The sequence below is a fragment of the Schistocerca americana genome, chromosome X, assembly GCF_021461395.2.
Source record: "Schistocerca americana isolate TAMUIC-IGC-003095 chromosome X, iqSchAmer2.1, whole genome shotgun sequence".
In the NCBI taxonomy this organism is placed as follows: domain Eukaryota; kingdom Metazoa; phylum Arthropoda; class Insecta; order Orthoptera; family Acrididae; genus Schistocerca; species Schistocerca americana.
Window position 1 is genome coordinate 642,827,142 of NC_060130.1, and position 23,914 is coordinate 642,851,055.

General features: G+C 37.2%; 1 protein-coding gene across 1 annotated transcript in view; it reads right to left on the minus strand.

Annotated features, from left to right (window-relative positions):
- The window catches only part of LOC124555392 (protein vav), a 166,966-nt gene that overhangs the window by 73,887 nt on the left and 69,165 nt on the right, over positions 1-23,914 (minus strand). The window contains exons 7-10 of the mRNA XM_047129289.1: positions 5,073-5,192; positions 4,846-4,962; positions 3,696-3,811; positions 3,230-3,287 (exon numbers count right to left, since the gene is read on the minus strand). Of these exons, the coding sequence (XP_046985245.1) occupies positions 3,230-3,287; positions 3,696-3,811; positions 4,846-4,962; positions 5,073-5,192 (411 nt within the window). The remainder of the gene's footprint in view (positions 1-3,229; positions 3,288-3,695; positions 3,812-4,845; positions 4,963-5,072; positions 5,193-23,914) is intronic.

Consider the following 23,914-nt stretch of genomic DNA (forward strand, 5'->3'; position numbering starts at 1 on the left):
TAAACTCATATTATACTACAGTAAATTATACTAAGAAACACAAGAAATTTTGAGCAGTGTAACTAGAACTAGAATATGTTAAATAAATAATGACTGAATCTTGATCATGAAATATGCATTATGCTTTTAAAAATTGGCTACATGGGAATAGAATTGCTGACTATATATATATACAATGAATATAAAAGGCAAACTGTAAACAAAGTCAACTAATAAAACTTTTCAACACTTTAGTTTTACATGGGCACATATGAAGTAATTGTGACATGAAGTTATCTATGCATGTCAAAGAATAAGATGATACAACTCAACAGACTGTTTTCAAGGCGATGAATACTAAGAGGAAAAGAATGAGGTTAGAATAGAATACAGAGGGACCAAACTCCGGATGAAAATGACACTACCCCAAGATTATAAGCTGGAGAGAATAAGTAGATGTACATAAATATTTCAGGCATCTCACTCCTCACTTCAACTCTACTGCCAACATGTAAGTCATTAAATTAAACACACTGAAATATGTACATTTTTAACTTCTTGTGGCATAACGAATAATCCATCAAATTTCACATTCACAGTTGCACAAATCCTACTGCTCCAACTGATACTTCATTACAACGTTATAATCTTCATGTCACTGTAGTTCATCAAATGATCCATATCTATACAATGTTCTGCCACAGCTAACTTCCCTGGCTGTAGTAAGCACATGTATCTTTTGTGTTGTACACATCTCTCACAAATGGAATCTATTGTCTGATATATAAATGACTTATCACAATTTCCACATTGAATCTGATGCAAACCTGCCTTACGAAGAAATGAATCATCCTTCACACAACCGAGTAAGGCTGCAATCCTTGCAGGAGGCTGGGAGATTGTACCAGTGCAATGTAGCTGTACAGGTGGTTTAAGCTCTCAGTGGTCTTCCTAAGCCAGTTCAAGCAAAATGTCAATGCGATTCCTTCAACACCACCACACCCAATCACCTGCCCTGTCCTCCTCTCATTAAACACATGTCTCTATCCAAATGTTTGTATGCAGGGCATCCCTACTAAGCATCATCAGATGCATTTTCTCTGGTTGTTTAGCAAATATTTGTAATTTCATTTTTGCAATATGTACACGACTCGGTGCCCCACTGCAGACTCCTAACTAAGGTACGAGCATATGGGATTGGTTCCCAAATATGTGAGTGGCTCGAAGACTTCTTAAGTAATAGAACCCAGTACGTTGTCCTCGATGGTGAGTGTTCATCGGAGGTGAGGGTATCATCTGGAGTGCCCCAGGGAAGTGTGGTAGGTCCGCTGTTGTTTTCTATCTACATAAATGATGTTTGGGATAGGGTGGATAGTAATGTGTGGCTGTTTGCTGATGATGCTGTGGTGTACGGGAAGGTGTCGTCATTGAGTGACTGTAGCAGGATACAAGATGACTTGGACATGATTTGTGATTGGTGTAAAGAATGGCAGCTGACTCTAAATATAGATAAATGTAAATTAATGCAGATGAATAGGAAAAAGAATCCCGTAATGTTTGAATACTCCATTAGTAGTGTAGCACTTGACAAAGTCACGTCGGTTAAATATTTGGGCGTAACATTGCAGAGCGATATGAAGTGGGACAAGCATGTAATGGCAGTTGTGGGGAAGGCAGATAGTCGTCTTTGGTTCATTGGTAGAATTTTGGGAAGATGTGGTTCATCTGTAAAGGAGACCACTTATAAAACACTAATATGACCTATTCTTGAGTACTGCTTGAGTGTTTGGGATTCCTATCAGGTTGGACTGAGGGAGGACATAGAAGCAATTCAGAGGCGGGCTGCTAGATTTGTTACTGGTAGGTTTGATCATCACGCGTGTGTTACAGAAACGCTTCAGGAACTCGGGTGGGAGTCTCTAGAGGAAAGGAGGCATTCTTTTCGTGAATCGCTAGCGAGGAAATTTAGAGAACCAGCATTTGAGGCTGACTGCAGTACAATTTTACTGCCGCCAACTTATATTTTGCGGAAATACCACAAAGATCAGATAAGAGAGATTAGGGCTAGTACAGAGGCATATAGGCAGTCATTTTTCCCTCGTTCTGTTTGGCAGTGGAACAGGGAGAGAAGATGCTAGTTGTGGTATGAGGTACCCTCCGCCACGCACCGTATGGTGGATTGCGGAGTATGTATGTAGATGTAGATGTAGATGTAGATGTTATTCCTGTTAGTCGTTTATTTCCATTCTGGTAGTCTGAATCTATGGTTTTTGTTTGTAATTATAACAATGCTGATCATTCGCAAACCCAATCAACCACATAACCAGACAGTGATTGGCATTCATCCATTCAGCATTTCTCTGCTCAGCTCGTATAGCCCCGTCCTGTTTGGTCTGTGGAAAGTTTATTTCTAGATGCAACTAGGATACTCCTGACAGAGACATCACGTATACTATGCATGCATTCGAAAATCAACTTATGATTCATTCAGAAATCAACTTAAAATGTGTTCAAAAATGTTCAAAAACCAACAGGGATGCGTTTCAAAATCGTATGAATAATCAATAGACCAATGTGTGCTGGATGCTGGGTACTTTGTGAAACAAGTTTTTTTTTCCTCAAGGATACGAGTTTGGCGCCCCCTTTTCCTGGTGGGATGTAGCTGCTTGCTGCGACTGCTTGCACAGCCAACAGACACATTCCTGTAGCCAGAAGCGGGAGAATCTACTACTCAAATGCGACTCAACTGTGCATGTGCATGGGCCCGCTCATAACTGCTAAAACAAATCAAATGTAAACAGTTGTGACTTCACACTCATCAGAGGCAATTCGTTGTTATAAAGCATTGCATAGTCTTCCTAAAGCCTTTGACACATTTTGCTGTTGGCAGACGCTTGCATGAACACTGTGTGCTGTTGTTGTATATAGCGCATTTCCTTTGCAATTTAAGTTATTTTCATTTTTTTCTCTCTCATTTATGTTTTATTGATGACGTATTATTCTGCAGTAGCAGGATACAGTAATATCCTTTGTTAGAGTATCGGTTTTTACCAGTCAAAGTTACAAAAATTTAACAGAAAACTAACTCAATGAAAAATTCCCAGAATTCTAAAAAATTCTTGGGTTTTTCCCAGTTTTCTCCCAGATGAAAAAGTTCGTGGGTTTTTCCTGAATCTCCTGGTTGTTCCGGGTCATATATACCCTGTTATAACATTCAAGCAATAAGGCTGAAGTTCTTATTAAAACTCACCCGTGTTGACTTAATTTGCTTGCACAGCAGTATTATTTTATCAAAGATGAAAACATATCTGAAACAAAAGAAGTTATGAATGATTTCAATTTAAGCACATAAAGAAACCACATTGAATTTCAGTATGTCAAATAATGAGAATTGCAAGTGCAATCTGTAAAAACTTTCTACGTCTATGCATTTCTTAAAAACTAATTTCTATTGGGAAATGAAGCTGAAACAATAAGGCTAAAATTTCTATGAAAAACTTTTGCATTTATTTGTGACAATGTGAAAATACTGACATTATAAGAGAATCCTTCTGTCCCAAAAATAGGCAGCAACCAAGTAAAACGGGGCATGCAGGAAGAATGTCTGCCAGATCATATATATGGTCAGAACATCCAGTAAATATAGCCTTATCCTAAAAATTATGAAAAGAAGATATAAGAGAATAACTTTCGAAAAAAGCAGCAAATAAGCTTACCTGCATTTCACTTTCTGGTCATCATGAGCCTTAATTCGCATTTCCCCATCATACAACAAGCGACCATAATCTTTCAACGACTTATTTTCTGGCAAGTTCAAGTCTGATATACTATCCTGTAAAAATTTGTAAAAATGCTGCTATACAACAAGACTGAGCCATTATAATAATTAATATCACTGATCTACTAAAATTATATTAATGAAAAATAGACTTGAAGATAGTTACTGGGCGGGGAGGCCATGTGACCCTATACTGGCTATCAGTGTGACAGTCAAATGAAACATGGGCAAAACGTGCAGTATCAGTCCATACAATTGCAGACTGAGCATCATGTCTGATGTGTGAAGTACTTCATCTCTATGGAAGTGCAAACAATGTGCTTTCTCATGGCACAACATCAAGGGTACATCCTGGTGCCATTAGTATCTCGATTCAGGGAAAGCAGCTGCCACAAGAGACAAATGATGTGGGTAACAATGACTTCAGGATAGGGGCCACTGTTGACTATTGTGGACTGGAACAGTGGAAAGACGGGCCAGGACAATACTGACAGATGAGCTCCAGGAAAAGCATCTTTTTGTAGGGTATAGAAGCTAGTTCCCCTGTTTGACACAGGGCACAGTAGTTAGCATTGGTTCTGTAGTTATTTTGCATCAGCTCTGTGTGTGTGTGTGTGTGTGTGTGTGTGTGTGTGTAAGTTTTCTTGGTTAAAGTTCTTATTGTCTTGTAGATACACCAAATATTGGAACAAATTGAGCCATAGACAGTTGAGTGCATTGTGTAAAACTTTTCTCATTAAATATGTGGGAGATATAGGAATGCAGAGTCTCACAGTAGTAACGTACAATAAAATGTTCTTGGGCTTCCAGTTGTGTCAAGTGGGCACAAGATACTTTCAGTTCCACAGTGTGATAATAGCAATATGTTTTCTAACCTACAGAATTTCCAGAGAGATTCACAGTGTGATGAGTGTAACCAGTACAATATAGAATAGTCATCCGAATTTTCATCTTACTGTGCATATGAAAATTGTGTTATCATTTTCTATTAAATATTTGTCAACAGTTGTGAACTAATAATTAATAGAACCATACATATTAAATGAAATACACGTTTTATATGGGAATGTCATTAAAAGTAAACCTACCTGTATATCTTGGACAATATTCAAGGTATCACTGTCCCTTTTAACTTCATTTATATACTGAGCTACATCAACCATAGCTTCCTTTGCTCTTTCCAGTCCTCTGTAATCTTCATGATTCTGTTTATACATAAAAATGTTTCAGCATGAAAAAAATCAAAAACGAATTTTCAGTACTAAAGGAAAAAAACATAACAAATAATCTATGTAATATTCAAAAAATGGCTTACAATTTGTGTTTCACTTATAAGTTTCTCCAGAAGTAAGGGATATTTCAAGATACGCTGCATTGGCACAGACAGTATATCTCGTAGTTTAAACTTCCCTTTGTTTGCTTCTTGCTCACATTTCTGTAAAACCAGAAAAACATTAAAGAAATTTCAGTCATTGCATACCTTAAAGTACATACAAGCTAAGATACTAGGTATTAAGGACAACAAGTAATAGATGAGCTATTACGATCCTGCCAGCCTGTAAACTAAGCTATGCAACCAAGCAGCATTTGCATTTAATCAGTTGACAACTGTGGGCCTACTCAGTCCAGTGGCCTGCGGGCACTCAAATATGAAGGAAGGCAAAATTGTGCTTCACAGAAGACAGATCACGGGTGTCTGGGATTCTCTGATCTCAGAGAGGTGCACAGCTGAAGATATGAAAATGATATTCGTCTAATGAGATACTTTTCTTTGTCCCTTCACTACAAAGAGGTTTATGCAAGTTTGGTTCCAGTCGTATAGGTGTCACAGTGTACACAGGTCTTGCTAATTCTATGGAATCAGGCACATTTATACATTAACAATTTTCATCTATGGTGTCCATTGAGACATCAACAACTTGCTTCCAGTCTAACAATCTTCTAGCAAACCAAGTGTACCCTCTAAACACAGCTTCTTCACTTTAGTATCATATACAAATTCCCACAATCTGTCATAATTAAACTTGAAAATTCTGGATCAGTATTAAAAACATCCTGGCTAGCAACCAGATTCCTTTTATTTGGTTTGTAGCACATGTGGAACAAAATGAAAACATTGCATGAAAAGTTCTGTCTTTCTGTGCACTACAGAAAATTTAACAAGCCACTAAAGTGCATTCAGCCAAGACAAAACACTTGTCTTTTCATCATTTTATACATTTTACCACTACATACTATTAAATATCTTTAACACACCAGCTGTTCACACATTATGCCATTACAATTATAATTAACAGATAAAGTCTTAGCAGCTTTACCTCAATGATGTGATAGAAATTCACTGCATCCACAATATTCTAAACTACACAGTTCTTTTATTCAACAAAGGTGGTGCAACCTACAACATACCTGATATTGAATCTGATCCAAACTTTCAGACAAACTATGTATTTAAAAAGATAAATTTATAAAATTTAATATGTCATGCTTAACCCTTGAACAGCTGCACCTGTGTAAAAAGTGCACCAACCACAAATACAATTGTTTTGCATGATTCCATTGTTGTTTCACTATTCCAAGTCTATACCTATTCCTTCACTATTGTTTCAGCTTACACAGTGAAAAATTGTGGTGTCACATGTCCAAGTGAGCAGCAGTAATATAAAATAAACATTGAGCTAGGTGAGAAAAAATTTACAATCTGTGCAAGAAAATGACCCAGATTACGAACTAGCACATGATCCCATGATGAGGTAGTTATCTATGAGTAATTAGTAATTGAATAAGTGGTTGGCTGGCATCTGATGCAACTGTGCTGTTTAATACTTTGAATGGGTCATTATTGTGATGTAACACCTGTGCATAAAGATATACTAAAAGTTTATTTCATTATTGATTAATTCAACAGTGTTTTAACTCGTGTAAATTTATTTTACTGTCGTTTAATTAAACTAAGATAACTGTGAGTGTGCTTATACATGTTTACCCTGGTAATATAAAGACAGCTACTCTTTATATGTGTACAAGGTATGGCACATGCCTGCTCGTGTTATGAAAAATGACGCACCCGCTCGAGGCTTAATTTAATAACTCCTTGACAAGCTTTTCGTTTGTTTTTTTGTAATGTATGACATGTCTAAGAGACTGTCTCTTCTACAAAATGATTATGTCTCGTAATAAATATGATAATGCTGTCAGTGATAACTACTGCCTAAGATATGCAAATCATGACTTCTTGTAATAATAAACCCCGTGGAGGCCCGGGAAAAGAATAGGCCTCCGGTATGTTCTGCCAGTCGTAAAAGGCGACGAAAAGAACAAACCACTAATAGGGCTAACCCCCCTTTTAGTGTGATTAGTTGGTTCAGGACAGAACTAATGGAGCCTCGGACAAGCGCTGTCATGGTCGGGGACGATGCTTGAACCCTATGCCCGTCCACAATGGTAACGACACTGCTAGCCACACGGAAAATGATTTAAATCTAAATAGAGGTGTTTTGCAGGACATGCTTCCTGCAACCACCCTAGAAGGTAAACAAAGACAGAGGATGAGATGGTCTGATGAAGTTAACCGACACCTCATGTTCTGTTATTACCAAGCAACAAACTTAGGAACCAACACAACTGGATACAGATCACAAGTATACACAACATTTATTACCAGATACCCAGAATTAAAATTTTCAACAGAACAACGACTAGCTGATCAGATCAATGTAATAATAAAAAATAACAGGATATCCCAGTCAGAATTAGAAAACATCAAACAACAAGTACAACAAATACTGGAACAAAATAATGTGCAGTCAGAAGAAGAAGAAGAAAATACAGTAATGGACTCAAACATCCCAGAGCAAACAGACCAAGAACAACACGCATCAATTAAACAATCAGAGGAAAACGAAATCTTAAGACAGCCACCAGAACAAGCACAAATAGAACACGAAGTGACACACATGTTAGATATAGAAGAAAACTTTCAGCTGACATATATAGAATACAAAGACACAAATACAGACATTAGACCATTCTTGCATAGGCCACCAAATAACACACAAGTCGAAACAACAATAACAACTGTCAACACAATCATACACAACAAAATAAATGAAAATACAACTATGGAAGAGTTACAACTACTGGTTTATATAGGAGCACTCACTACACTAAATATACGCACCAGGCAGAGATCAGAACCACCCAACACACCGAAGAAACCCACAAAACCAGCATGGCAACACAGGCTACAGATGAGAATAGAAAAACTTAGAAAAGACATCGGACAGCTAACACAATTGATAAGAAATGAAATATCAGACAAAAAACGAAAAAGGTTAGGTAAAATCTCACAATAAGAAGCAATAGAGCAATTAGATGAAAAGAAGCAAAAATTACGAGCATTGGCCAAATGACTTAGAAGATACAAAAAAAGTGAAAATAGAAGGAAACAAAACCAAACATTCAACACAAACCAAAAGAGATTTTACCAGACAGTAGATAACACACACATTAAAATAGACAATCCACCAAACATAACAGACATGGAACACTTCTGGAGCAACATATGGTCAAACCCGGTACAACATAACAGACATGCACAGTGGATACAAGCAGAAACAGACACATACAAGATGATACCACAAATGCCTGAAGCGGTAATTTTGCAACACGAAGTCACCCGAGCAATTAATTCTACGCACAATTGGAAAGCCCCTGGAAAAGATAAAATAGCAAATTTCTGGCTAAAGAAGTTCACCTTACACATTCACATCTAACCAAATTATTTAACAGTTACATTGCAGACCCATACACATTCCCTAATACACTTACACATGGAATAACTTATCTGAAACCTAAAGACCAAGCAGACACAGCAAACCCAGCTAAATATCATCCCATAACATGCCTACCAACAATATACAAAATATTAACTTCAGTCATTACACAGAAATTAATGACACACACAACACAGAACAAAATTATAAATGAAGAACAAAAAGACTGTTGCAAAGGAGCACGAGGATGTAAAGAGCAACTGATAGTAGATGCAGAAGTGACATATCAAGCTAAATCTAAACGAAGGTCGCTACACTACGCATACATTGATTACCAAAAAGCTTTTGATAGTGTACCCCATTCATGGTTACTACAAATATTGGAAATATACAAAGTAGATCCTAAATTGATACAGTTCCTAAACATAGTAATGAAAAATTAGAAAACCACACTTAATATCCAAACAAATTCAAATAATATCACATCACAGCCAATACAGATTAAGCATGGAATATACCAAGGAGACTCATTAAGTCCTTTCTGGTTCTGCCTTGCTCTGAACCCACTATCCAACATGTTAAATAATACAAATTATGGATATAATGTTACTGGAACATACCAACACAAAATCACACATTTGCTATACATGGATGATCTAAAACTACTGGCAGCAACAAATCAACAACTCAACCAAGTACTAAGGATAACAGAAGTATTCAGCAATGATATAAATATGGCTTTTGGAACAGACAAATGTAAGAAAAATAGCATAGTCAAGGGAAAACACACTAAACAGGAAGATTACATATTGGATAACCACAGCGACTGCATAGAAGCGATGGAAAAAACAGATGCCTATAAATATCTAGGATACAGACAAAAAATAGGAATAGATAATACAAATATTAAAGAACTACTAAAAGAAAAATATAGACAAAGACTAACAAAAATACTGAAAACAGAATTGACAGCAAGAAACAAGACAAAAGCTATAAATACTTATGCTATACCAATATTGACCTACACATTTGGAGTAGTGAAATGGAGTAACACAGACCTAGAAGCACTCAATACACTTACACGATCACAATGCCACAAATATAGAATACATCACATACATTCAGCAACAGAAAGATTCACATTAAGCAGAAAGGAAGGAGGAAGGGGATTTGTCGACATAAAAAACCTACATTATGGACAGGTAGACAATTTAAGAAAATTCTTTCTAGAGCGAGCAGAAACTAGCAAAATACACAAAGCAATCACTCATATAAATACATCGGCTACACCTCTGCAATTTCATAACCACTTCTACAACCCTTTAGATCACATAACATCAACAGATACGAAGAAAGTAAATTGGAAAAAGAAAACACTACATGGCAAGCACCCGTATCATCTAACACAGCCACACATCGATCAAGACGCATCTGACACATGGCTAACAAAAGGCAATATATACAGTGAGACGGAAGGATTCATGATTGCAATACAGGATCAAACAATAAACACCAGATATTACAGCAAGCATATTATTAAAGATCCCAATACTACAACAGATAAATGCAGACTTTGTAAACAACAAATAGAAACAGGAGATCACATAACAAGCGGATGTACAATACTAGCAAATACAGAATACCCCAGAAGACATGACAATGTAGCAAAAATAATACAACAACAACTTGCCATACAACATAAACTAATAAAACAACATGTTCCCACATACAAGTATGCACCACAAAATGTACTGGAGAATGATGAATACAAATTACACTGGAACAGAACCATTATAACAGATAAAACAACACCACATAACAAACCTGACATCATACTCACCAATAAAAAGAAGAAATCAACACAACTAATCGAAATATCAACACCAAATACAACAAATATACAGAAGAAAACAGGAGAAAAAATTGAAAAATACATCCAACTGGCTGAGGAACTCAAGGACATGTGGCATCAGGATAAAGTTGACATTATACCAATTATACTATCAACTACAGGAGTCATACCACACAATATACACCAGTACATCAACGCAATACAGCTACATCCAAACTTATATACACAACTACAGATATCTGTAATTATTGATACATGTTCAATTACCCGAAAGTTCCTAAATGCAATGTAAAATATACCGTACAGTTAAAAGGAAGTCACACTTGATCAAGGTCCACGTCACTTTCAATTTTTAACCAGACCTAAGGTCTGAGAAAGGAAAGAAGATAATAATAATAATAATAATAATAATAATAATAATAATAATAATAACAATAATATTTTGAAAAATTACATGGCATCATCAGAGTCCATTCTCTGCTCTTTTTTACATAATTCTGTGCTGACTTATATCTCTACTTCTTTTAACTTCATTTGTCAGTACGTCTGAAAGCTGTGCCCGTACTACATTTCAGCACACATTCCATATGCGTGATTGGAACCACATAAATTTTGCATTTGATGTGTGGGAATAACTGCATCATGTGTGACAATTAACTAAAAAAAAAAAGTCTTGTGGAGTGGCCTAACAGATTCTCCCATATGCTTTCCTGTACTTTCACTTATAAATGATCACTCCACAAATTTCTTTTTTCTACCACAAATATAAAGTGTGACATAGGCCCATCAAGTAAAAAGAGTATTTAGTTGGAATTAACAGTACACTCCCAACTCATAAACAAGGGAACTATAGCATTATATACTTACCAATCATGCATTTTTGTACTCTGCTGACAGATGCTTCACAGGGGCCATTCCATGCCAACAGATACAATTTTGGAAACAGTTCCCATGCAACCATCACAGATTTTGATGACATTTTGTGAAAAAGTTCACACACATTCTCGATCACCTTTGGTAAAGTTTAACTTCCACGAACATATACAAGGTGTGTCTAAAAAGTTTGGTGAATGGTGTCATATCTGAATGGCAACTTGGTGCATGTGTGCATGCATGCGCATGGGTCTTCAGAGACTTGAGGAGAATCGATACATGGCATGCACTGCAGGTCACTGGTTGTGTAAATATACTGCGACCAGTTCAACGTAGTCAGTGTGAGAGGAAGTGTCACAGTGCAATGAAGCAACGTGTAAACATCAAGTTCTGCTACAAATTGGGGAAGGCTGCAATGGAGATACATGGAATGCTGGTGCAGGTGTACGGAAGGGAAGCCGTGAGCAGAAAATGTGTTTACGAATGGTTTAACCACTTCTGTGAAGGAAAGGAAACAACTGAGGATGAGTCACATTCAAGTCAGGCATCGACAAGCAGAAGCCCAAAAAAGATCGAGAAAGTGTGACAATTGCTGGCACAAGATTGGCGACAAATGATTGATTGCGGAGGAATTGGACATTAGCAAGGAGACAGTGCACACCGTTGTCCGCGATCATTTGGTTAAGCGGAAGATCTGCTCTCGATTTGTACTGCACAAGCTCACAGACAAGCAAAAAGCAAAACAGATGGAAACTGGTGGTGATTTCATTTCCATGTGCGGCCAGGATCCATTGCTTCTGAACACCATTATCACAGGAGATGAGACCTGATGCTACCAGTTCAATATGGAATCAAAACGGCAATTGATGTCATGGTGTTCACAGTCTTCTCCTTTACAAAAAAAAGCAGCCTGCAAAAATCCAAGGTGAAAACACTGTTGATCGCCTTCTTCGACAACAGCAGCATCATCCACAAGGAATTTGTTCCTGCAGGTCAAACTAATAATGCTGCATTTTACCAGTCCATTTTGAACCAATTGCTACAGCATATCTGGCGGGTTCAACCAGAATTTCGCAGGACTGGAAAATGGATGCTGCTCCATGGTAATGCCCTGCACACTGCGTGATCCATGTGCACCAATTCATGGCCAAGAAGATGGTAACTGTTCTTGAACACCCTCCGTAATCCTCTGATCTGACACCTGCGGACTTCTTCCTCTTTCCTTACTTGGAGGCGGCCATGAAAGGTGACCATTGTGAGGACGTGAATGCCATCAAAGATCGTGTGACAGCCATTCTGTGATTGATCCCACAGAAGGCCTTTGCTGATAGTTTCCAGAAGGTCTATGAATGTTGTCAAAAGTGTGTTGTAGCTGGTGGTGACTATTTTGAAGGGCAATAAAGAACATTTGTTTGTATCTTTTCTTTTGTTTATTGTCTGATAGTATTCAGCGAGCTTTTTAGACACACTACGTAATACCTGCAGCACTATAATTATTTGTTTGACACCATAGTACAGTTTCCAACAGTGCACCACTGAGCTTTCGGAAACTTTGAGACATAATATTTATGGAAATATTTTCTTGGAAAAAAATAAATAAATAAATAAAACTATGCCCTCTTGAACAAATTTTTGTATTCTCTTAAGTGGAATAATAAAAAAAGCTTTCATGAGCAATTTGCATAGACAAATAGAAGCAAAGTCAGCCAAACAAATAGCATCTTAAAAAATGTGACATTTAGCTTTTCATATCTTCTGAAGTAATCATGGGATAAACCTGAAACTTTGCAAGTAATAACTTACCAACACAAGGTTTTACAATATAAGATTTGATTCTCCTATTGCTCTGCAATAGTTTACAAAATGAGAGTGAAGTTGACAATTTTTACAAAAGCTTTACAAGTGAGTATTTATGGCCCACTTTTACAAAAAGTATTTTCTGCAAACTCTTTTACACCATTTTCATTAAAAAAGACCAAGTTCTAAATCACCTAAAACCAAATTTTGTTTTGGAATGCAAGCATACAAGGCCCTCAAAAACAATGACAAGGTGGAGGTGCAATGAAAATACTATTCATCTGTCACTCAAGTATATATTTTTATTGTGGTTTAAAATTGTTTAGCAGTGCATGGGAAGGTAATGTGGGCTTGAGAGAGGAAAAACTCGGAAAAACTGCAAAAAATTAGTATTTTATTTTTTAAATATCTAAAGTGTGTAGCTCTACAAAATTCTTTTAATAAAAAATGAAAGGGCATAAATAATCAGTAAAAAGGATAGTATCTTATTCTTTGTGTCTCTAATAATCTAAGACATTCACATTTAAGAAATTTAATTTTTTGGGTTACATCCTGTCAAGTGTTTTAGCCAAACAATCTGTCCCATGTGTGGTATTCCATGATAAACACATTCACAATCAATATTGCAGGGTATTTAATTCTCTATAACGAAGTGCACCTTGTGATTTTTAGGTGAAATTGAGTCTGTTAAACAGCTATGGGTTTGAAAGTAAGTCTGTATTTCAACACTTTTACATAAATATAGTATCTCTAACTTTTTAACCGATTACTTTCAGGCAGGATACATTTTATAGAAAATATCTATGTCAACACATACTTTAATTATTGGGCATATTTCTGTTTGTTTCATTCTTGTGAGGCCTTGTTCAAACGATCTGCATTTTATTGTTGTTTTTGCTGCACAGGATGCGAGTTGTCTGGCTCAGTGTAGCTCTTATGTGATTCATAAGATCATGCAAGGTTTATAATCTGATCTATATTTGAAATAATACAAGTTTTGATTATTTTTTGCACAACTACATAAGTATATTTTTGTCATGTTTTATTCTGGTTTTATAAAATATGCATAATTTCATTCAGTTGCAGTTTTCTTGCAATTTGAGCCAATGATGTTTTAAACATAATACTTTTGTGATTGAACAGGAATGGACACAGAAGGGAACACCTTGCCTTCCTGCTCAACTGGGCAAAGAGCTGGATCATCAATGTGTTATGTAATTTTCTATGCAAAACAAAAACAAAGCTGCTCTGAAAATTTTTACTGACCTATATGTGAACATGACTTACTAGTCCAACACTCTGAAGAAAAGCTGGACAATATTTCCAAGTTTGTCTCCACCATGAAGCTCTGCTGCTGATTCAATAAGATACTGAAACAACAGATAAAGCTTGTGATCTGAAGAAGGAGGGGGTGGAGGAGAAGCAGCAGCAGCTTGTTCGTAACATAAAGCCATGTCAAAAAATTTGTCCACCTTGCAAGACTGTATAAAATGAGTATCTGGAGGCTCATCATTACATTCAGATAGGGACTTCACACCAAATGAATAGTTAAACACTAGCTTACCATCAATTGGTGTTTCATACCTGAAACGAACTGTAAGTACCAGAGCTAAGCATCAGTATGTGATGTGGAAAATTCGAAAGGTACAGTGTGTGACTGGAAATCAAACTGCAAATGCTACAGGTGTAAACCAGCAGACTGAACAAGCCAGTAAAAGTAAGCAATGTGGAAAAATAGTGCTGACTATGCACATATGTTGACTGAATGCAGGGCAAGATGCAGTAATTCAGTCATAAAGAACAGGAACAAATTTTAACTTTGGCACCTGTAAGTTGGACAATCAGATAAACAGCAAAACATTTTTTAGTATCAGAAAGAATGATGGAATGCGCTCAAAAGCTTAAGGCACAGAAGGGCATTCTAGTATTTCCAGAAAATTGACAAAGAAAACAATTACCAGCATAAGTCACAAGTGACAGTAAATTTTTTTGAAGATGATGAATTTAGTAGAGCATGCCCTGGAAAAAACAGTATGCCAGTTAGACTTCCAGACACAAAGACATGCATGCATAAAGGACTGTTGCTCTGTAATTTGTGGGAAATGTATGTTTGTTAAAGGAATCAAAGTGGCCGGAAGTGAAGTTACAACAATGTTGTAAATTCGGATCAAAATGGTATGTAACAGCTGGATCAGCTGAAATGTATGCAGTTTGTGTTTCTATAGTTAAGTTGAATTTTAAGCTTACACGTTGCACAGCAGATGTTAGTGAAATTATAAGGAGCTTCTCAGCAGGGCAGTCTGTAGTCTGGAATCTAAGGAAGGCATACCGCATCACTGTTAAAAGTGTCCAGTACCAGAAGCTGTCGCATCAGCAGTTGCCAGCTACTGCATACATCATGATCCACAGAAAATTAAAATAACAGTCACAGTCCCTTCTTGAACGAACTATCTCGATGATATTGTTGTCATGGATTGTACACCTGTTGAACAGTTGGCATATTTAGAGTATTTATTTAAAGTGCTCACTGAAGCTGACTTAAATTGGAACAAGAAAACGTTCTCCTTCTTCCAAGACAAACTTGAATATTTAGGACATGTTATAAACACAAAGTATATTCATCCTGCAAATTCGCACTTGTCTGCGATTAAAGACCTGTTCCATAACATTAAGGATTCTAAGCTGTCATGGGGAAGCTTCTGTATTATATTAAATCCATTGTAAATGCTGTACAAATTGCTGCTCTGCTAAACTGGTCACGCTGGAAAGGTATTCCCTTTATGGGGTCCCACGAATGTCAGGACACATTTCAGCAATTAAAGGAGGCATTATTAAGTCACTGTAATTTGATTCATTTTGATCCAGCTAAGCCTGTCGTGTTGGCTGTGGATGTGTCTTCTTACAGGACGGGAGCTGTGTTTTCTCACAGATGTGTTTCTTCTGACAGGCCCATTGCTTTTGCCTAAAAATCTCTCAAAAAAGTGTAGTGTAATTACAGTCCACTTGAAAAAGACGTGCTCACCATTATCTACAATGTTACCCAAGTTCCAAGCATTTGTTCAGTCAAAAGTTATGCTTGATTATTGATCATTGGCCTTTAAGGGCTTTGTTCAATCCATCCAAGCCTGCCCCACCACGGACAGTACAAAAATTGCAACACTGGGTTCTATTATTGTCTAATTATCAATACAAGTTTTTGTAAGGACCTCACTGCATAACATTTAAATGCTGACTTGTTGTCTCAGTTACCAGCCAGTATCAACACAGCATTTGCTTGGTTCTGAGGTATCATGTTATCAAACTGACACTCAAGATTTTGAAAGTCTTCAAAATTTTCCTCTTTTTTTTTGGGAAAATTGCTGGAGAAACTGCTTCTGATCCAGCTCTTTGTGTAGTTTTGCAATACACATGCTGTGGGTGACCGAGTAGTTTGAAAGAAATTTTCCCACACACTTGCATGTTACTACTTCTTACATTGTCACACTCTATCCATGGGGTGAGGCGTTCTGTAGCGGCACAGTGAAAATGATGATGCATGGGTTGTTATTCCTCATTCTTTCCAGTGGGGAGTTGTGTCTTTGTTGTACCACGGTCACTTGGGCATAGTTTGCACAAGCGAATATTAATCAAATTGCGTGCATATGGAGTATCGTCTCAGTTGAGTCACTGGATTCGTGATTTCCTCTCAGAGAGGTGACAGTTCGTAGTGGTAGACAGTAAATCATCGAGTAGAACAGGAGTGATATCTGGTGTTCCGCAAGGTAGTGTCATAGGCCCTCTGCCGTTCATGATTTACATAAATGATCTAGGTGATACTCTGAGCAGCCCCCTTATTGTTTGCAGATGATGCTGTAATGTACTGTCTAGTAAAATCATCAGACGATCAATTCCAATTACAAAATGATCTAGAGAGTATTTCTGTATGGTGCGAAAAGTGGCAATTGGCACTAAACAAAGAAAAGTGCGAGGTCATCCTCATCCACATGGGTACTAAAAGAAATTGGATAAATTTTGGGTATACGATAAATCGCACAAATCTAAGGGCTGTCAATTCAACTAAATACTTAGGTATTACAATTACGAACAACTTCAATTGGGAAGACCACATAGATAGTGTTTTGGGGAAGGTAAAACAAAGACTGCTCTTTGTTCGCAGAACACTTAGAAGATGCGACAAACCCACTAAAGAGACAGCCTACATTACACTAGTCCGTCCTCTGCTGGAATATTGCTGCGTGGTGTGGGATCCTTACTTGGTGGGATTGACGGAGGACATCGAAAAAGTGCAAAGAAGGGCAGCTCGTTTCGTGTTATCGCGCAATGGGAGTGAGAGTGTCACTGATATGATACGTTGAGTTGGGGTGGCAGTCACTGAAACAAAGCCGGTTTTCTTTGCGGCGAGATCTATTTACGAAATTTCAATCACCAACTTTCTCTTCCGAATGCAAAAATATTTTGTTGACACCCACCTACGTAGGGAGAAATGATCGTCATAATAAAATAAGAGAAATCAGAGCTCGAACGGAAAGACGTAGTATGAAAATGGTTCGATGAACCCTCTGCCAGGCACTTAAGTGTGAATTGCACAGTAACTATGTAGATGTAGAAGCAACACATTAAACATCATTCTACTTGGCATGGCATGGATGCCCAAAATCTGCTAACAATATCTTATTACAATATTTGTGTGGAGCATCAGTCCACTCTGCTGCAAAGCCATTTCCCTCTGGATGGTGGCAACACATACACACAGATTCCACATGTCTGTTCTGGAACACACAATGGTTTTAGTGACATTGGGAGCACGATGTCATCACACAAGATTGAGACATTCGTCTTACACCCTTAATGGTTCCTCTGGGCTGCACTGGCGTCACGAGAATCAGCTGTGGCGCTCTTATGTCAGTGGTTCTGCTGCAGAATTTCTGCCCACAGACACATCATGCTGCTGGGGTATGCCACAGACAGCTGTCATATTGCCCCTGGAGTTCCACCTGCTGTCCTCTTGACCACACCACCTGCCCCCCCCCCCCCCCCCCCCCCCGGTCGTTAAGTGTCACATGACCCAGCAATACAAGTCGATGGTGCAGAGGTTTGGGAGCAGAGGAATGTGGTATTGCCCGAAGAGTGAGGTCCCAAGTAAAAGCTAGTACCTCATGATGGAACCACAAGCTAAGGATAGTCACTGCCAGATGCAGCCATGAATGAGACACATCGACCAAGACACATTCCCAAGAGGTTCCGTAGGCCGCCGCTGCTGAAAGCCTACTTACGTCAGAATGCAGTGTCTCTTGCCCTGCTCTGTGATAGCTGACTTTCATAGCAGCTCTCCGTAGCTCTAATCCAGGCAGTGAGATAGTATTGTTAGTCAGAACTGTGTACCAAAGTTATAGTTGACTGAATGTGATATGTGACCGTCATTCTGTCTTGTTCAAAGTTATAAACAGTTATTGAGTTCTGTAAAAGTACCATAAATATAAAGGGTGATTATAATTAATGTTAAACTTTCAAAACGCTGTATAAATAACACCACTGTTCAGAATGATGTCAAATTGCAATGGAATATTACTGGAGACGGGGGAAAATGTATGGCAGAATAAAAAAAATAGTGTGAAAATTGATTAATAGATGGCACTGTATGTGTCACAATATGTAAATGAAAACACCTGTCATACGCACGACCCATTGAAGTTGGTATAAACACGCCGAGTACACAACTTTTCCTTCTTTCGTGTCTGCAACGTTCGCCATGACTGTCACAATGCAGGATTGCGCTCTGCTTGTAAAGCTGTATTAGAAGACTGATGACCATGCACACATCACTCCGCAGAAGTTCCAGACACTGAAGGGTTTGAAACAAGGTTTGGTCCAATGGCTGCCGTGGGTCTGGAGAAAATGATTCAGAAATTTGAAAAGATGGGTTCTTTTGGTGTGCAACCTGGTAGAGGGAGGAAATGAATTGATTTGGTGTCAGTGGAAGCAGTGGCCACAGCAATGCAGGAGGAGAAGAGTGGTGGTGTGCAAATGTGTAGTGCACGGAGAATTGCCCGAACATTGGCCCTACACGTGGCCACGCGCATAAAATAATATAAAACATCCTTCGATGTTATCTATTCAAAATTACCTATGTGCACTAGTTGCTTCCTGTTGGCCTGCCAGCAAGAGAGACCTTTGCTTTAGAATTTCTTGCTCACATGGAAGTGGACAATGATTTGCTGTGGAAGATTTTGTGGACAGATGAAGCCCACTTCCACCTGACAGGATATGTCAATTCACAGAATTGTCGAATAGGGGCAACCGAAAATCCACAAACAAATCAACCAGTACCACTTCATCCTGAAAAGGTCAGTGTGGTGCAGGTTTACAGCATCATTTATCATAGGGCCATATTTTTTCGAAGAGACAGGTGCTTCTGGTCCTGTTATCTGTACCACCACTGGTAAGCACTATGAGTGTCTTTTGCGCAAATATGTCATTCCAGCTCTCCAACAGTGTGGATGGGATCATTTTTATGCAAGTTGGTTCACCACCACACATTGCAAATCCAGTTAAGCAGCTGCTGAAGTGCCACTTCGGAAATGCTAGAATTATCAGCCGCCATTTCAGTACAGCCTTGCCGTCCCGATCACCTGATCTTAATCCGTGTGACTTCTGGCCGTGGGGCTATCTGAAAGATGTGTTCAGTGTGCCGATTACAAACTTAGCTGCACTGGAGGCATGCATTGTGCAACACATTCTGAACATGACCCCGGAAACACTTTGAACAGTTGTGGAACATGCTCTTCCTTGATTTCAACTTGTTGCACAAAACAGTGGACAGCATACTGAACATGTTTTGCACCAGTCACACGGAAATTAATAATCCGATTTTATTTTGATTCGTGCTTTTTATGTGGTTTCTGGTCTGATGACAGTTAAAAATCAATTTTTCCAATCCAATGTGGTATGACCTTGCCGTGGTGGATGGGCTTACGTAACTAACAGTATCATAATTGTACACCAATGCACACTGAGTAGTACAGTTTGTTTAACGTCAAACATACACCTTAGGCATTGTATGATTCATTTGGCATTTGTAGTTGACCACTATTAAATTATGATGCTACATTTTGTAACCATTTATTTTTCTTCTGCTAAATTTTTCCTCCCTTCTCCGATAATATTCTGTTACAATGTTGCGTCATTCTGACCAGTTATGTTATTTCTACAGTGGTTTGAAAGTTTAACTTTAATTATGATCACCCTATAAAATTGTCATTCATGTGGACATGGATTCTATCCAAGTATTCAATATTAAGGAGTTGTACTAAAGTGAACTACCATTCTTTATTTGTGTTGTAAGTCCTTCTTGGCCTCCTCCAGAAGTAAAACTATAATACTGTCATCTAGGCTTGCTGTGACATATATCAAACTTGTCATTCTATTATTTCACTTTAAAATAGAGAATAATAAGTGAGGACATTATTCTGAAGATAAATATATGTTGAAACACCATAATCTGCCATTATCAGAGCTGCTGAGATCATATGAAAGTCACATAAATTTATGAAATTATAAAATTTTATTTAAGTAGTCCAGGAGCATAACTTATTATTCAACACTTCAATATTTACAATTTGATTATGGAAATGTAGTTGGATTTGCAAAACCCAGTTTTATTTAATGTAAAATAACATAACATTAATATGTAAATAAAGATGCATACGCTTCCCATTCTGGAACATTACTGCCTAAAATTGTAATAATTTAAATTTATTATCAATTTTTTAGTTCTTTAATTTTTCTGTAACAGAAAACATACATTTTTATTCAAATTTATATTTCACTTAAAACGAGATGTAAACTAAAGTAACTGAAATGACGCAAGATGTTTCTAGAATGTTCTGATGTGTAATAAGAAAGTATACACAGTTGTCAAAAAAAGGTGAACTATACACAGTCTTTGTTCACACTTCCTTGTACACACTTCTTTGCAAGCATTTCTTTTTATCTTTGTAATGAGCTGACATTATTGTTCACAAAAGCTTTTTAAATTTTTAAGTAATCCCTCAATATTCATGGTTTCAAAACTTTAAAATTTCAGTACATGCATTTGCCAGTTAAGGTGCAACACGCGACTTAATTTGTTCTGATTTATGAGAAAACTTTAATCAAAGCATAAAGAACAATAAATCATGATTAAATGAGAACAAAGTTAAAACAGCCCAGCACCTCTGAACAACAAGACCATTCCACAGATATCAACAATTGGAAGATGACTATAACAATTGATTTTATATTCTGTATTGAGCACCTTCTTTCCAAATTAAAATATCAGGCCCCATACCAGCAATTATTTTTAAATGTGAAGGGAATGTTTCAAGCTCCATCAGTGACATCATATAAACTGCAGTATAATTCTCCTTGTGACATTCAATAGCAAACTGATGAAACCTCTAAAAAGTTCAAGTAGCTTAAGAGTAAAAATAAGTTTACGATCCTAAGAGATACCTCTTCTAGCTTTGGTATAGGACAGTTAATAAAATTTATTATCAGGCTTGGGATCTTGTGGAAAAAAATACCTTTATCAGGACTGGTTTGCTGTTTAATGAAACTCTTTGTCGGTCTTGAGATTCATCAGTATGTTTGTTTCACATTAGTCATGAACTACGCGAACACAAAATATTATTTATTTATTTATTTTATTTATTTATTGTCCTGTGGGACCAAATTAAGGAGAAGTCTCCATGGTCATGGAACGAGTCAATACATGAAATTATAACACGATATTAGAAACAGATAAAATGAAATATAAAAAAGCATATTCAGGTGACAAGTCGTAAGTTTAAATAAAGAAAATCAACAATGTAACACTGGAATTTGCTTAATTTTTTAGCTCTTCCAGGAGCTCCTCGACAGAATAGAAGGAGTGAGCCATGAGGAAACTCTTCAGTTTATACTTAAAAGAGTTTGGGCTACTGCTAATATTTTTAAGTTCTTGTGGTAGCTTATTGAAAATGGATGCAGCAGAATACTGTACTCTTTTCTGCACAAGAGTCAAGGAAGTGAATTCCACATGCAGATTGGATTTCTGCCTAGTATTAACTGAGTGATAGCTGCTAACTCTTGGGAATAGGCTAACATTGCTAATAACAAACGACATTAAAGAAAATATATACTGTGAGGGCAATGTCAGAATTCCCAGACTATCGAATAGGGGTCGACAAGAGGTTCTCGAACTTACACCACATATAGCTCGAACAGCCCGTTTTTGAGCCGAAAATGCCCTTTTTGAATCAGAAGAATTACCCCAAAAAATAATACCATACGACATAAGCGTATGAAAATATGCGAAGTAGACTACTTTTCGTGTTGAAGTGTCACTTATTTCAGATACTGTTCTAATGGTAAATAAAGCAGCATTTAGTTTCTGAACAAGATCCAGGACATGGGCTTTCCACAACAGCTTACTATCTATCAGAACACCTAGGAACTTGAACTGTTCCGTCTCGCTTATAATATGCCCATTCTGTCTGATCAAAATATCGGTTCTTGTTGAATGGTGAGTTAGAAACTGTAAAAACTGAGTCTTACTGCGATTTAGCATCAAATTATTTTCCACAAGCCACGAACTTATTTCATGAACTACATTATTTGATACTGTTTCAATATTACACACAAGATCCTTCACTACCAAGCTGGTGTCATCAGCAAACAGAAATATTTTTGAATCACGTGTAATACTAGAAGGCATATCATTTATATAAATAAGAAACAGCAGTGGCCCCAGCACTGATCCATGGGGAACGCCCCACTTAACAGTGCCCCATTGGGACTGAACATCACTACCACTCTCAATATTGCAGAGAATTACCTTCTGGTTTCTGTTCTTAAAGTAAGAGGTGAACCAATTGTAAGCTACTCCCCTTACTCCATAATGGTCCAACTTCTGCAGTAATATTTTGTGGTCAACATAGTCAAAAGCCTTTGTTAAATCAAAGAAAACACTTAGCATTCGCAACCTTTTATTTAATCCGTCCAAAACCTGACAGAGAAAAGAGAATATAGCATTTTCAGTTGTTAAACCATTTCTAAAACCTAACTGAACATTTGACAGCAAATATGAACTACTTTAAACACGAAACAAACTAGCACATCAAAATAAAAAAATAAAAATACACACTCAGAATTCCCATTAAGAAGATGACCTCTTTTCCACAAATTGTCAGGTAGATTGTTATGAACGTCACCAAAATTTATACAATGTTATTGAAGGCAGTTTACAGGCTGTGTGTTGCAACTGTTCTTCAACAATTTTACTAACATGATCTCCAGTACCTTAGTAGTGCATAGTTAAATTTTGAAGTTTATAATTAGTTTGATTCTTTAGTTATTACAGCAGCAAAACTGGCTGAAATATGTCATGATTAGTCATGACAAAATAGTACCAATAGATTTTCAAGCACAACTCAAGTTACTTGTTATTTATCAGGACTTTCAATATTACCTTCCCCAGAAAGCACTAACTAATCGCAAACATGAAGGTCGGATTTCAGTACCAGCAGAATAAGAGTGCATTTTTGCTACACCTCCACTTTGTTGCTGCTTTTCGAGATCTTATATGGCCTCATTTCAAAACAAAATCTACTTTTCTATTTCTTTTGGATCATGGTCTTTCAAATGAAAAAAGTTTAAAAGTACACTTTTCTTTGCAAAAGTAGGCTAAAGTACTCATTTTTGGCATTTTTTACAAAAATCATCAAATTGACCCTCAATCTGTAAACTAATGAAAATCAGAAGGTGAATGAAAGATCTTGTATTGGTAAGTTATTGCACACAAAATTTCAGATTTATCACAACTTACTTTTGGAGGTACAAAAA